We start from the raw sequence: 16225 nt of genomic DNA, 5'->3' as shown, positions 1-16225 counted from the left end.
GCCGGCGCCTAACCTCTCTACAGTCAGCCCTGCCTCAGCTGAGGGCCACACTCTCTCAGAATTGCAAAGGACCCACTTTGTACTACATCATCAGGAGAATTCATACTCTCAACAAACTTTCAACTCCATCTCAAACATCAAAAACTGTAAGTACAACAAACTTTTATCTACTCACCTCCATAACCAGCGCTCCTCAAATATTCCAGAAGATTCCCCCGGCCTCTGGAACTGCTCGGACGCCATTAGCCATGCGGCTGGTGCAGTTACCATCCCCACGTTGATTGATGATGTCACTTCTGCCCCATCATGGCCACGCCCACAGCCACTTCTGCCCCTCACAATTCCTCATGCACCACACGTGACATCACTTCTGCCCCTCACATCATCGCTGATGTCACGTACTCAGTGACTTCCACCCACCCACTGCCACGTTTTCCACCACTTCCGCCCCCACCAATGCCACTCACCTGCATTCTGCTGACATGCTCCCACAGATCCCACTGTCACCATCCCCATACCCCCAGAACCCTGAGGGGAACACCACCCCTGCTCATGACTCCACCCCCATTCCCCCCACCACCACACCCACTCCAGTTACAGGCTCGACCCCCACTCCCAGCTCCACATCCACACCAGGTCTCAGCTCCCAGCCCTGCCGAGTTTTCACCATCCCTCCAGACCTCCCCCTCACTGAGGACGAACAATCGGTCCTCAGCAAAGGACTCACCTTCATCCCCCTCCATCCACGCAACAATGAATTTAATACACGCCGTGATGTCGAAAACCTCTTCCACTGCCTCCGCCTCCGAGCTTACTTTCACAATCAGGATTCCCGCCCAACTTCCGAGGACCCCTTCGCCCACCTCCAACACACTCCATCCACCTGGACACCCTGCGCTGGCGTATTACCTGCCCTCGACCTCTTCATTTCCAACTGCCGCCGGGACATTAACCACCTCAACCAGTCTACCCCCACTCCAACCTCTCATCCTCACAACGCGCAGCCCTCCAATCCCCCTGCTCCAATCCCAACCTCACCATCAAGCCAGCGGATAAAGGGGGCGCAGTGGTAGTCTGGCGCACTGACCTCTATACCGCTGAAGCCAAACGCCAACTCGAGGACACCTCTTCCTACTACCCCCTCGACCATGACCCCACCCCCCATCACCAAACCATCATCTCCCAGACCATACAGAACCTCATCACCTCAGAAGATCTCCCACCCATAGCTTCCAAGCTCACAGTCCAGGAACCCCGCAGTGCCCAGTTCTACCTCCTTCCCAAGATCCACAAGCCTAACCACCCTGGCCGACCCATTGTCTCAGCATGCTCCTGCCCCACTGAACTCATTTCTACCAACCTCGACACTGTCCTATCCCTCCTAGTCCAGGAACTCCCCACATATGTTCGAGACACCACCCACGCCCTCCACCTCCTCCAAGACTTCTGTTTCCCCAGCCCCCAACGCCTCATCTTCACCATAGATATCCAATCCCTCTACACCTCCTTCCGCCATGACCAGGGCCTCCAAGCCCTCTATTTTTTCCTCTCCTGACATCCCCAACAGTACCCTTCCACCGACACTCTCATTCGTTTGGCCGAACTGATCCTCACCCTTAACAATTTCTCCTTCAAATCCTCCCACTTCCTCCAGACCAAAGGGGTAGCCATGGGCACACGTATGGGCCCCAGCTATGCCTGTCTCTTTGTTGGCTATGTAGAACAGTTGATCTTCCGTAATTACACTGGCACCACTCCCCACCTCTTCCTCCGCTACATTGATGACTGCATTGGCGCCACCTCGTGCTCCCGCGAGGAAGTTGAGCAATTCATCAACTTCACCAACACATTCCACTCTGACCTTAAATTTACCTGGACCATCTCTGAAACCTCCTTCCCCTCCCTGGACCTCTATATCTCCATTAATGATGACCAAGTTGACACCGACATCTTTTACAAACGCACCGACTCCCACAGCTACCTGGATTACACCTCTTCCCACCCTACCTCTTGCAAAAATGCCATCCTGTATTCCCAATTCCTCTGCCTCCGCTGTATCTGCTCCCAGGAGGACCTGTTCCACCACAGAACACACCAGATGGCCTCCTTTTTCAGAGACCACAATTACCCTTCCCATTTGGTTAAAGATGCCCTCCAACGCATCTCGTCCATATCCCGCACCTCTGCCCTCAGACCCCACCCCTCCAACCGTAACAAGGACAGAACGCCCCGGTGCTCACCTTCCACCCTACCAACCTTCGCATAAACCAAATCATCCGCCGACATTTCTGCCACCTCCAAACAGACCCCACCACCAGGGATATATTTCCATCCCCACCCCTTTTGGCCTTCCGCAAATATAATTTATTGTATCCGTTGCTCCCGATGCGGTCTCCTCTACATTGGGGAGACTGGACTCCTCCTAGCAGAGCGCTTTAGGGAACATCTTCGGGACACCAGCGCCAATCAACCACACAGCCCTGTGGCCCAACATTTCAACTCCCCCTCCCACTCTGCTGAGGACATGGAGGTCCTGGGCCTCCTTCACCGCCGCTCCCTCACCACCAGATGCCTGGAAGACGAATGCCTCATCTTCCGCCTTGGAACACTTCAACCCCAGGGTATCAGTGTGGATTTCAACAGTTTCCTCATTTCCCCTTCTCCCACCTCACCCTAGTTCCAAACTTCCAGCTTAACATTGTCCCCCTGACTTGTCCTACCTGCCTATCATCTTTTCCACCTATCCACTCCACCCTCCTCCCTGACCTATCACCTTCATCCTCTCCCCCACTCACCTACTGTACTCTATGCTACTTTCTCCACACCCCCACTCTCCTCTCACCTATCTCTCCACCCTTCAGGCTCTCTGCCTGTATTCCTGATGAAGGACTTTTGCCCGAAACGTCAATTTTACTGCTCCTCGGATGCTGCCTGAACTGCTGTGCTCTTCCAGCGCCACTAATAAAGAATCTGCCTTCCAGCATCTGCAGTCATTGTTCTTACCTAAACTCTCCACCCCAGGCAACATCCTGGTAAATCTCTTCTGCATCTTCACCAGCACTATTATATCCCTTCTATAAGTGAGGACCAGAACTGCACACAACACTCTAGCTGCGGCCTAACCAACATTTTATACAACTCCAAGATAACTTCCCTGCTCTTAAACTCTATACCTTTGCTAATAAAGGCAAATATACCATATGTCTTCTTAACCAATTTATCCATCTGTGCTGCTACAAGTATAAATGCACACCAAGGCTCCTCTGATCCTCGGTGCTTCCCAGGGTCCTTCTCTTCATCATGTATTCTCTTGCCTTCTCTGCCTTGTCCCAAGTGCATCACCTCACATTTATCCGACTGAATTCCATCTGCATCTGATCAGCCCATCTGACCAATTCATCTATACTCCCCTGTAATCTAAGGCCATCCTTCTCACTATTTACCACCTCACAAACTTTTCTATTATCTACAAACTTAATGATCAACCCTCCTACATTCAAGTCTAAATCATTTATATAATCCACAAACAGCAAGGACTCCAACACTATGGGACCCCAATGGGCAAAGGCATCCAGTGGAGAAAACATCCCTCCACAATCACCCTTTGCTTCCCACCACTCAGTCAACAGTCAATGCAATTTGCCAAAATTCCTTGGATCCCATGGACTCTTACCTTTGCTATCAGTCTCCCATTCAGGACCTTATCAAAAGTCTTGTTGAAGTCCAAGTAGACTGCAGCAAAAGCATTTCCTTCATCTACACACCCGGTCACCTCTTCAAAAAATTCAAATCAAGTTGGTCAAACAGGATATCCCCTTAAGGAAACCATCTGACTGTTCTTGATTAATCCCAGTCTCTTCAAATGCAGAAAATCCTGTCCCTCAGCATTGCTTCCAATAATTTCCCCACCATTTAGCTTAGACGGACTGGCCTGCAGTTTTCTGGTTTATCTCGTGTTCCTCTTGAATAATGGTACTAAATTGGCAGCCCTGCAGTCCTCCGGCACCTCTCTTATGCCTGAAAGAAACTGAAAGTTTTTGCAAGCATCCTTTCTATTTCCTCCCTTGCCTCTCCCAACAGCTGGGATACATTTCATTCAGCCCTCAATTTCTCTCTTCACTTGCTAAGTTGTTCTAGCACTTTCACTGACATCTCCCATAACAGGTCTCTCAGCCTCGTCCATACATTTCCATTTGTCCAGAACCCCTTCATACATAACCTACCCTGTCCACCAATCACTCAGTCCTCACTAATCTCCATTGATACATGATCTATATGCATCAAATTTAAATTCCTTCCCCATATCGCTAATTAACGGCTTCACCTTACCAGGCTCTGAAGCCACAGCCATAAAATATCAACATAACCTACTCCTGATCAAACAGTGTGCCTAGGAGAAAGTGAGGACTGCAGATGCTGTAGATCAGAGTAGAAGAGCTTGGTGCTGGAAAAGCACAGCAGGTCAGGCAGCATCCGAGGAGCAGGAGGATCGACTTTTCGGGCGTAAGCCCTTCATCAGGAATGAGGCCCTTACTCTTCCAAACAGTGTGTCTCCCTGAATCCAGTTTCTTGCATGTGACCACGCCTTACAGGCCATAATTGATGGGGATTTTGAGCATTTTTGACTTAGATAATGGAAATCACTCCTCAAACTGCCCCAATTCTTATAAAGTCCTCCTTAAAATCCATATTTTTGAGCAATCTTTTGGTACGTCTACCCCTCTCCCCACCACCCTGAGCACCCCTTCCTTGTCTCCGTGTTTGCTTTTCATATGTCTATGAACCACCTTGGGGATATTCTTTAAATTAAAGCAAGTTTTATAAATGCCCAAGTTCTTACCATTAGTAGTTTGTAGGGCTTCAGCCCTACGTGTCTAACAACACTGCATAAAGCAAATACTCATTCAGTTGGACACGTCTCAGACACTTTAACTACCAACCATTTGCATTTATTTTTGGATACAATTACAAGGGACTGGGTTTTCACCACTTGAGAGAAAGGTGTCCCAAATGGCATGATTTTCACTCTGGGGTCACTGTGAATTGGAGTGGGATCTACCACCCCGGACCTAGGTTGGAAGTAGCTGCAGGGCAGCAAATTGGCCTGGCAGGCTGTTTAAAATTGACCAGGTTGGATTTGTCCTGCTTCTTGTGTACAGGACATTTCTGAGCAATTTTTCACATTGGAGAAAGTGAGGAATCCAGATGCTGGAGATCAGAGTCAAAACATGTGGCGCTGGAAAAGCACAGCTCCCCAGGTGCTGCCTGACCTGCTGTGCTTTTCCAGCACCACACTATTTGACGACAATTTTCCACATTATCAGGCAGATGCCGGTGTTGTATTGGAGCAGCTTGGCTAGGGGAGTGGGAAGTTTTGAAGCACAAGTTTTGGAGTACAGTATTGTCAGAATGTTGTCAGGACCCGTAGTCTCTGCACTATCCAGTGAGTACAGCCATCTATGCTGACCACTTACCCTAAAATAATCTAGTCTCATTTGCCAGCATTTGGCCAATATCATTCCAAACTCTTCCTATTCCTATATCCATCTGCATCCATGTGATATCATGTGCAGTAAATGAAATTGGCTGACGATGGGCATGTGTGATGCTGGGGACCACTGGAGGAGGCAGAGATGGATCATCTGTTTGGCACTTCTCAATGAAGATTGCTGCAAATGCTTCAGCCTCATCTTTTTCACTGATCTGGTGCTGGGCTCTTCCATCATTGAGAATGGGGACATTTGTAGTGCCACCAAACACAACTGGATGTGACTGGACTGCAGAGCTTAGATCAATTCTGATGGTTGTGGTATTACTTAGCTCTGTCTGCCACTTGCTGCTAATCCTGCTTTGTGTAGTCCTGTTTGGTATCTTCAACAGGTTGACACGCATTTTCAGCTACGCCTGGTACTGCTCCTGCATGCCCTCCTGCACTTCCTACTTAAGCAGTGTTGATCCACTGGTTTGATGACAATGGTTCAGTGAGGAATGTGCTGGGCAATGAGGTTACAGATTGTGTTGTTGTTGATGGCCCAAAGACCCTCATGGATGCCCTATCTTGTGTTGCTAGATCTGTTTGGTGTCTGTCTCATTTAGCACAGCGATAGTGCCACACAGCATGATGGACGGATTCTCAATATAAAGGCGCGACATTGTCTCTACAAGGACTTTGCAGTGGTGACTCACTGATACCATCATGGACTGATACATCTGTAGCTGGCAAAATGGTAAAGATGAGGTCAAGCATGTTTTTCCCTCTTGTTGGTTCCCTCATCACCTGCTGCAGTCCCAAATCTAACAGCTATGTCCTTTACGACCCAACTAGTTTGATCAGTAGTGCTGCTGCCAAGTCATTCTTGGTTGTGGACGTTGAAATGCCCTTCCCAGAGTATATTTTGTGTCCTTGCCATCCTCAGTGCTTCCTCCAAGTATTCCTCAACTTGGAAGAGGACTGATTCATCAGCCAAGGGAGAATGGTACAGGGAAATCAGCAGGAGGTTTCCTTGATCATGCTTAACTCAAAGCCAAAAAACTTCATGGGGACAGAGTCAATGTCCAGTGCAATTCCCTCCTGACTGTATATCACTGTGCTACCACCTTTGCTGGGCCTGTCTTACTAGTGGGACAGGGCATATCCGGGGATGGTGAATAATGGTCTCTGAGACATTGTCTGTAAGGTTTGATTCCATGCTGTAGGTCTGGAGTCAAATGTAAGCCAGACCAGGTATGGGTGGCAGATTTCCTTGCCTGAAGGTCATTAGTGAGCCAGATGGATTAGATTTATTAGATTACTTACAGTGTGGAAACAGGCCCTTCGGCCCAACAAGTCCACAATGACCCTCCGAAGAGCAACCCACCCAGACCCATTCCCCTACACTTACCCCTTCACCTAACACTACGGGCAATTTAGCATGGCCAAGTCACCTACCCTGCACATTTTTGGACTGTGGGAGGAAACCGGAGCACCCGGAGGAAACCCACGCAGACACGGGGAGAATGTGCAAACTCCACACAGACAGTTGCCTAAGGCAGGAATTGAACCCGGGTCTCTGGCGCTGTGAGGCAGCAGTGCTAACCACTGTGCCACCCATCATGGATTTTCCCAACAACTGACAATTGTTTCATGCTCATCAGGAGATTCTTAATTCCAGGTTTTGTTTTATTGAATTCAAATCCCACCATCTGCCATGGTGGGATTTGAATCCAGGTCCCCAGAATATTAGCTAAATTTCTGGATTAACAGTGTAGTGATTACATCACTAGGTCATTGCTTCCCATATTATACTATTTTGCCTTTATCATTTCAACCCTAGCTAAAGTGCTTCCAAACCCTGGTTTCCTGAATTTAGGTCATCCACTCTGTTGCGCTAATATCATTTTTAATCTTTCCCATTTCATCTTCGATTTAAATACTGTACTTGCAACTGGAGCACAATCATGGAAATTCAAGGTACCACTGCTTGATTATGAAATCTTTCTAAATAGGTTTTAGACCATCAATTAATAACCATAAACAGGACAGTGTAACACAGAGGAAATAATGGAGCTTCACTGAGGGTACAGAGTTTATCATGAGGGATTTTGATCTGCATATAAATTGGAAAAATCAGATGGACAAGGGAGCATAGGAGTACATAGAATGTTTTCAGTATTTTTTTGTCAAGGATTGTGGATAATGTGATGTCACTATAAAGATACTTTGTTTCCATGTCAGCCCCTACCCTTCCTATGATAAACCTCTTTTCTATGCCATTACAATGAATAAAGTGTGTGTTCTACCAATACAAAATGTGAAGGAGTTTTAAAATCATCCCTCTCTCAAGCATATGGTCAAACTTGGTTACAGCTAATTTCCCTCTCTCTCCCTCTCTAGCCATTTTGTCACATACCATGATTGGCTTTGGGAAGTGATCATCTTCACAAATGGCTGACAGTGGTAGGCCAAAGAGTCTGCCTGGTGTAATGGAGGTTGGGGATAGAGGCATGTTATCCAACTGAGTACCCAAACCACGCCAAAAGGTCCAGTTCATGATTGACCTTTTTCTTTTGCATTGCTTTTGACTTGTTTCTAGGAAAAGAAGAAAAAAAACGCCAAGAGATAGCATTTGAATAATAATCTGCAAAACCATTTTTCTAGCATTTGCTTTCAAAGTTGCAATGATTATATAATACTCAATGCATGTTAACATCTCAGCAACTAAGCATTAAGCTTTGATAGATTTTCTATGAAGAACACTTTTGTTACTGCAGGATGACATGGACGTGGGACTTGAATTTTGAAAGGTTTAAGATATTTAGGCAGGACAGCAAGTTAGAAAAAGGTGGAAGTGTGGCTCTGTTGATTAAAGATACTGAGAGCCCAACAGAGAGGATAACTAAATTCAGGAAACCAGGACTTAGAAACATTTTGGATAGAAATGAGAAATGATAAAGGCAAAAACTCTCTTTTGAGACAGGCATATAGACCATCAATTAATAACCGTAAACAGGACAGTGTAACACAGAGAAAATAATGGAGCTTCACTGAGTGTACAGAGTTTATCATGAGGGATTTTGATCTGCATATAGATTGGAAAAATCAGATGGACAAGGGAGCATAGGAGTACATAGAATGTTTTCAGGATAATTTAGATAAGGTAACTAAATGTAATATCTCAAAATATTCAGATGACACAAAACTGGTTGGAAGGTTGGAAGGATACAGAGATGTTGCAGTGAGATTTGGACAGGCTGAGTGAATGGGCAAATGTATGGCAGATACAGTATAATGTGGTTAAATGTGAGGTTATCCATTTTGGGAGCAAAAATAGGAAGGCAGATTATTATTTGAATGAAATTTACCCTCCCTCAATTTACAGTCAGAGGCCTGGGTATCATTTGCACAGGTTGCTGAAAGTAAATGTGCAGATGCAGTAGGCAGTAACAAATGCAAAATGTATCTTGGCTTTCATTGTAGGAGAATTCAATGAGAGGAACAAGGATGTCTTGCTGTAATACAGGGAATCAGTGAGACCACACTAGGAGTACTGCATGCTGTTTTGATCTCCTTTTGAGAGGTAGGATGCTATAGAGGGAACACAGCAGAAGTTTACAAAATTGATTCCTGGGACAGCAGGAGTGATATATGATGGCACATTCAGTCTGTTAGGATTGTAATCACTGGAGTACAGAAGGAGGGGGATGGTGTGAGTGACTGTGGAAGTCTCAGAAACCTATAAAATTCTAACAAGACTAGACATATGTAGAAAAGATGCTTTCATCAGTGGGGAGAACAGAATACTGAGATGAGGAGAAATATCTTCAACCAGAGAATGGTGAGCCTGTGGAATTCACAATTGCAGAAGGTGGTTGAGGCTAAAACATGATGTTTTCTCAAGAAGCAGGTAGCTGGAGTTCTTGTGACATAAAATGATCAAGAAATATGGGGTGGGGAGGGCAGGATTTCGGTATTGAGCTTGATGATCAGCTTTACTTATACTATATGGTGGAATAGACTCGAGGACTCAAATGGCCTACTTTGATCTTCTATGTTTCTATGTAACTGACATTGAGGTCAAAGCTCAGAGTTATCAATCTGCTGGCTGCAGATGCATCTGTCCATGACACTATCAGTGAGAGTAGCCACTGCACTGGCCTTGTGGAGTGAAGTCCCATCTTTCATTGAAAATACCTTACATTTTGCTATGTGGTACTATGACTGTTCTAAATGGGACAGACTTCAAAGAAACTGACAATTCAAGACTGGGCACCCATGAGGCTCTGTGGATTAGCAGAACAACCTATGATTTCATGATCTGGCATATCCCCCACTCAACCATTACCAGCAAGCCAGGGGATCAATCCTGGTTCAATAAAGAGTGCAGAAGAGATGCCAGGAGCAGCACCAGGCATCGCTAAAAATAAGGTGTCAACCTAGTGAAGATACTAAACAGGGCTACGTGCATGCCAACCAGTAAAGGCAGAAAGTGATAGGACAGAACTAGGCGATCCCACAACCAGCTAAATTCTGGTCAATGGTGGTGGATAATTTAACAATTCACTGGAAGAGGCAGCTTCACAAATATCCTCAATGATTGGAAGAGCCAGCATCCCATTAGTGCCAAAGATAAAATTGAAGCATTTGCAATAATCTTCATCCAGAATGGCCAATTAGCTGATCCACCTTGATCTTCACCAGTAATCCCTAGAATCACAGATGCTAGTCTTCAGCTAGTTCAATTCACTCTATGCAATATCAAAATGCAGTTGAAGGCACTGGATACTACAAAGGCTAAAGGTCCTGAAAACATTCTGGAAATAGTACTGAGGACTTGTACTTCAGAACTTGCCACTCATCTAGCCAAGCTGCTCCAGTATAATTCCAATACTGGCATTTACCCAACAATGTCAAAAAATTGCCTAAAGTGTCCTGGACACAAAAAGTTAAATCCAAACTGCCCAATTATCGCTCCATCAATCTACTCTCAATCATCAGTACAGTTATGGGAGATGTTATCAACAGTGCTATCAAGCAGCACCTGCTCAGCAATAACCTGCTCAGTGATGCCCAGTTTGGGTTCTGCCAGGGCCAATCAGCTCCTGACCTCATTACAGCTTTGGTTCAAACATGGACAAAAGAACTGAATTCCAGAGATGAGGTGAGAGTGACAGCCTTTGACATCAAGGCCATAAATGTAGCCATCAAGAAGTACTCGCAAAAATGGAAATTAGGGGCAAACACTCTGCTAGTTTGGGTCATACTTGGCAGATAGCAAGGTGATTGTGATTGTTGGAGGTCAGTCATCTCAGCTTCAGGACATCTCTGCAGGAGTTACTTAGGGTAGTGTCCCAGGCCCAAGTATCTTCACCTGTTCATCAATGACCCTCATGTTCGACTATGATTGCACAAGATTCACCACCATTTGTGATTCATCAGATACTGAAACTGTCCAGGTTGGAATGCAACAAGATCCAGACAATATTCAGGCTTGGACTGTCAAGTGGCAAGTAACATTCATGCCATACAAATGCCAGGCAATGACCATCTCCAGTAACAGAAAATATAACCACAACTCTGAGATATTCAATGATGTCACCATCACGGAATCTGCAACTATCAACATCCTGGAGGTCACCATTGACCAGAGACTAAACCAAACTCACCATATAAATATAATGGCTACAAAAGCCAATCAGAGGCTACAGTAAAAACAATGGTGAGTAACTTGCCTCCTGACTTCCAAAACCTGTCCACCATCAACAAGGCACAAGTCAGGAGTGTGATGGAATACTCCCCAATTGCCTGGATGGTGCAGCTCCAACAACACTCAAGAAGCTTGATTAGATCCAGGACAAAGCAATTGGCTTGATTGACATCAAATCCACAAGTATCAGCTCCTTCCAGCACTGATGCTCAGTAGCTGCAGTTTGTACTCTCCACACAATATAGAAATTCACCAAAGATCCTGAGACAGAACCTTTCAAACCATGACCACTCCCATCCAGAAGGACAAGGCAGCAGATGCAGAGCAACACCACTACCTGCTAGTTTCCCTCCAAGCTACTGACTATCCTGAATTGGAAATATATCACTGTTCCTTCAGTATCACTGGGTCAAAACCTGGAATTTCTTCATTAACTGTACTATGAGTTGGCCTACAACACACGGACTGCCACAGTTCAAGAAGGCATCTCACCTCCACCATCTCAAGGGCAACTAGGGATGTGCAATAAATGCTGCTGGCCAGCAATGTCCGCATCCCACGAGTGAATTTTAAAAAATCAATTCTTTAGAGCTGGATGGATGATGGTGAGGTCAGCCATAAACAAATGGTGTGGGAATGTCAGGTGGAGCATGGATATGAAGGCTAATGAATATGGCTGTTGAATAAGTGATTTTAAGAAAGAGGGACAATCAATGCAACATTGATACATTGAACTAACTGAGAGGAGGAAATGGCTGAGAGGTTGGCTGAATTGGAGAGAGCAGGTTGTTTGCTGTAAGAAGATAACAGAAAGAAGAGTAATATCTGGAAAAACTTGAGCCAATAATGTCAGTGGGTGTAGAACCAGGAGTGGTTAGGTAAGTAGGTATTTTAAGTTATCGCAAGTAGGTCCTGTGATTAAATTTATTTGGGAAGACTTATGGGAAGAAACTATATAAGGGTGCAAGTCCCGGGCTAGAAAAGGTGGGCAGAATGCCTGAACCTAGTGGGCAAGTAGATGGGACAGAGGCAGATTCATGGATGAACTTGGTAATTGAGAGAAGTGTGGAGAAATTGGGGAGAGAGTTTACAAAGATGGTGGAGGATGAGAAAACAAAAGAAACCTGAACTTGTGACCAATAGATTGCCACAAGGAACAGTGCTGGGTCCATTGCTTTTTGTCATTTATATAACTGACTTGAATATGAACATAGGAGATGTCGTTAGTAAGTTTGCAGATGACACCAAAATTGGAGCTGTATTGGACAGCGAAGAAGGTTGCCTCAGATTATAACGGGATCTTGACCAGATGGGCCAATGGGCTGAGGAGTGAAAGATGAAGTGCTCCATTTTGGGAAAGCAAATCTTAGCAGGATTTATACACTTAATGGAAATGTACTGGGGAGTGTTGCTGAACAAAGAGTCCTTGGAGTGCAGGTTCATAGCTCCTTGAAAGTAGAGTTGCAAGTAGATAAAATAGTGAAGAAGGTGTTTGGTATGCTTTCCTTTATTGGTCAGACCATTGAGTATAGGAGTTGGGATGCCATGTTGTGACTGTACAGGACTTTGGTTAGGCCACTGTTGGAATATTGCTCGCAATTCTGGTCTCCTTCCTATCAGAAGGATGTTGTGAAACTTGAAAGGGTTCAGAAAAGATTTACAATGATGTTGCCAGGGTTGGAGAATTTGATTTATAGTGAGAGGTTGAATAGGCTGGGCTGTTTTCCCTGGAGCATCGGAGACTTGGGGGTGACCTTATGGAGGTTTGTAAAATCATGAGGGGCATGGATAGGATAAATAAATAAAATATTTTCCCGGGGGTGGGGGAGTCCAGAACTAGAGGGCACAGGTTTAGGATGAGAGGGGAAAGATATAAAAGAGACCTAAGGGGCAACTTTTTCATGCAGAGGGTGGTGCATGTATGGAATGAGCTGCCAGAGGATGTGGTGGAGGCTGGTACAATTGCAACATTTAAAAGGCATTTGGATGGGTATATGACTAGGAAGGGTTTGGAGGGATATGGGCCAAGTGTTGGCAAATGGGACTAGACTAGGTTGGAATATCTGGTTGGCATGGACATGTTGGACCGAAGGGTCTGTTTCCGTGCTGTACATCTCTATGACTCTACGACTCTATCATTGTATTTAGGGTTATCTACAAGTAATGAATCAGTTTGAGGAAGAAAGGGAGGCTAACTTTCTTGTAGGTATCAAATTTAGAAAGCTATCTTCTAAATGCTGTTAGTCTAAGTCTATATTTTACATCAATAATAACTAAATAACTAGATACTGGAAATCTGAAATCAGTCAGATCTGCTGAGTTTCACCAACACTCTGCTTTTACTCTAAATTTTACATTGATTTGCCATTATATAATATTACAATAAGCATATTTTGATTAAAACATTTTCTTTTATTCTAACTTGACTGAATCCATGAGTAAATAATTTAATGAGCTCTAGTGTAATGATGTAATAAGTGGTTAGTTTTATGTATACCCTTCACAATGATTTGAATTGAAAGGTCAAGGTAAGTATTTAACATGTTTAATAACAAGTTACTCTCAACTCTACACAGAGTCCACCATAGTGATGGTGAATTGTGACAAGGAAAGCCTCTGCTTTAGTCTGAACATTCATTTGACTCCACTTCTGCAAGTTCATTTTGAAGTTAAATGGCTTATTAAATTCAAAGTGCTGGCTTCCCGCATGCTCCCTCACCCCGATTTCTTCTGTGCATTTGTACAGTTTCTGGTCTCCGGACATACTGTGGTTGACACCACAGTACCACAGTGACTGCCTTTCATGACTGAATATTCTTGTGTTGGAGAGGTAAGCTGAGACGCTGAGTTCACCGCACATTTTAAATAATTGCAAAAGGAGGATATGGCCATGCTGAAACTAATCCTGCTTTTGCTTTAAAACTCATTTATCATGACTTGTCACTATGATTTAAAAATTCAAGGGATTTTCAGAAGATATAATTTTATTTTCTGGATATAGAAAACTGCCTTTCAGTGAAGGTCACTTCCTGCTTGGCAGAACGCTACAAGTTTTTCAGCTGAATTTTCCACAAACCAAAAATTGGCCGGAATTTCTAAGGCAAGTTCTTATTTTACAGTTTCAGAACTGTAATATTTTTTCCTGTAATCCCAGGGTGAAAAATCTCAATAGTTTTTCCTGATTACAGAAAAGAAAATTCTGAGTGTTTGCAATTCTATTAAAAACCACGCCCGTACAAAATCAACACATTCCCTCTATAACATTCACATCATCTACCTGGAATTTGAAACTCAGTTTTACAAACCAATATAAATAATTTAAAAATCTGTGCTTATTTTCATCGTCTGGGAGAAATACTCACCGGCCATCTGCTGGCATGATGCCAAGCGACTTGGCTTTAAGATGAACTGACACTGCATCTCCACAGGCAACTGCTCAATGATGAAGGGCCCCTGGAAATCTAGAGGGTAGAGTGAGTCTTTGGATGATTGTGTCTGTGCAGCTGCATTTTGAATGTGACTCATTTTAATGCTGAAAGGATATTCATGCCCTGTTGAGGAAAATCAAAAGCCACTTTCAAGGTTTAAATCCATAGTAATGCTCCAGTAAATTAATTCATCCCTACATAATTTGGTAGCCACTTACTTTTATAGATTTCTGTCATGTTTCAGTTATTGCCAAATACCAGTCTTGAAATTGTTTGAAATATCTGTACTACATCTTGTGTAATTCTTAAAACTACATTGTTACTTATCCCCACTTTAGCTTGCATTGAATTTTTCCTTCCATATTCAAATTAGTTTAAATGGTTTTGATAGGACCAAGAGTGATGTCCTTAAGTAAAATATCATGTTAGCAGAAAATAGGGAAATTAGTTCTCAGAGTTAAACGAGACCAATCTAAGGACCACAAGTTAGTTATTATCGCCTTTTACTTATTCAGATTTATTTTACTGTGTACAATAAATATGGGGTACTTTACCTACCCAAACATTGCATAATAGCATGCCTGTCTCAGTACAATGTTTTGAATATAATGATGATTTGGAGGTGCCAGTATTGGACTGGGGGTGTACAAAGTTAAAAAGTTACACAATGTCAAGTTATAGTCCAATAGGTTTATTTGGAAGCACTAGCTTTCTGAGCGCTGCTCCTTTATTACCTGATGGAGCAGCACTCCAAAAGCTCGTGTTTCCAAATAAACCTGTTGGACTATAACCTGGTGCTGTGTGATTTTTAACTTAAATTAACTTCATTATTTATTGCTAATACTATTTACAAGCCACGATAACATGCCTGTATCCAATGGTGTAAAAAAAACTCTATCCTATGAATACTTCATTAAAATGCTTCAGTTGAAGATGTTTGCAGATTGGGAGATTCTGCAATAAATATTTTATACCTTCATGGGTTTTTGTCAAAAAAAAATTCAGAGAGTTGCTATTGATTCTTGGAGAAATCTGGGTATTTGATGCACAATTATTTTTTGGTTGGAGTTCAATTTATTTTTCCTTTAAAACAAAATGGTTGCCAGTTGTTGTTACTCCTTGTACAGGATTTTTAAAATTCTCTCATGGAGTGTGAGCTTTGCAGGCAAGGCCAGCATTTGTTCTCTGTCCCTAATTGCCCTAATCATAAGATCTTAACAAGTAGCAAGAGGAGTTGGCCATTTGGCCCCTTGAGCCTGCTCCACCATTCAGTAGGATTACAGCTGATCCTACAGTCCTCGAATCCACTTTCTTACTTTTCCACATTAGCCTCAACTGCCCTCCCAATCAAGAAACACAACCTTAAATATACACAATGACTCTGCCCCCCACAACTCTCTGTGGCAAGGAGTTCCAAAGACTCTGAATCTTCTGAGAAAAGAAATGCTTTCTCATCTCAGCCTCAAATTGATGCCCTAGTCATTATTTCTGCAGAACACTGTCTCTCTTCAACTTAGTCTTGCCCTCTCCTTCACTAGAAATAACCCTTTGCTAATGTTAATTGTCAAAAGATTGCGGAGCCTTTCCTCTTGCATCTACCTTTCAGCCTTTGCT

General features: G+C 43.9%; 1 protein-coding gene across 2 annotated transcripts in view; it reads right to left on the bottom strand.

The window, feature by feature from the left end:
- Positions 1–16225, bottom strand: part of arhgap20 (Rho GTPase activating protein 20) — a 105212-nt gene that overhangs the window by 20738 nt on the left and 68249 nt on the right. For both annotated transcript variants that reach the window (XM_072577445.1, XM_072577446.1), the window contains 2 exons: positions 14546–14734; positions 7890–8068 (listed from right to left, as the gene is read on the bottom strand). In XM_072577445.1, the coding sequence (XP_072433546.1) occupies positions 7890–8068; positions 14546–14734 (368 nt within the window). The remainder of the gene's footprint in view (positions 1–7889; positions 8069–14545; positions 14735–16225) is intronic.

The sequence above is a fragment of the Chiloscyllium punctatum genome, chromosome 9, assembly GCF_047496795.1.
Source record: "Chiloscyllium punctatum isolate Juve2018m chromosome 9, sChiPun1.3, whole genome shotgun sequence".
NCBI classification, from domain to species: Eukaryota; Metazoa; Chordata; class Chondrichthyes; order Orectolobiformes; family Hemiscylliidae; genus Chiloscyllium; species Chiloscyllium punctatum.
This window is presented reverse-complemented; position numbering and strand designations above follow the sequence as displayed.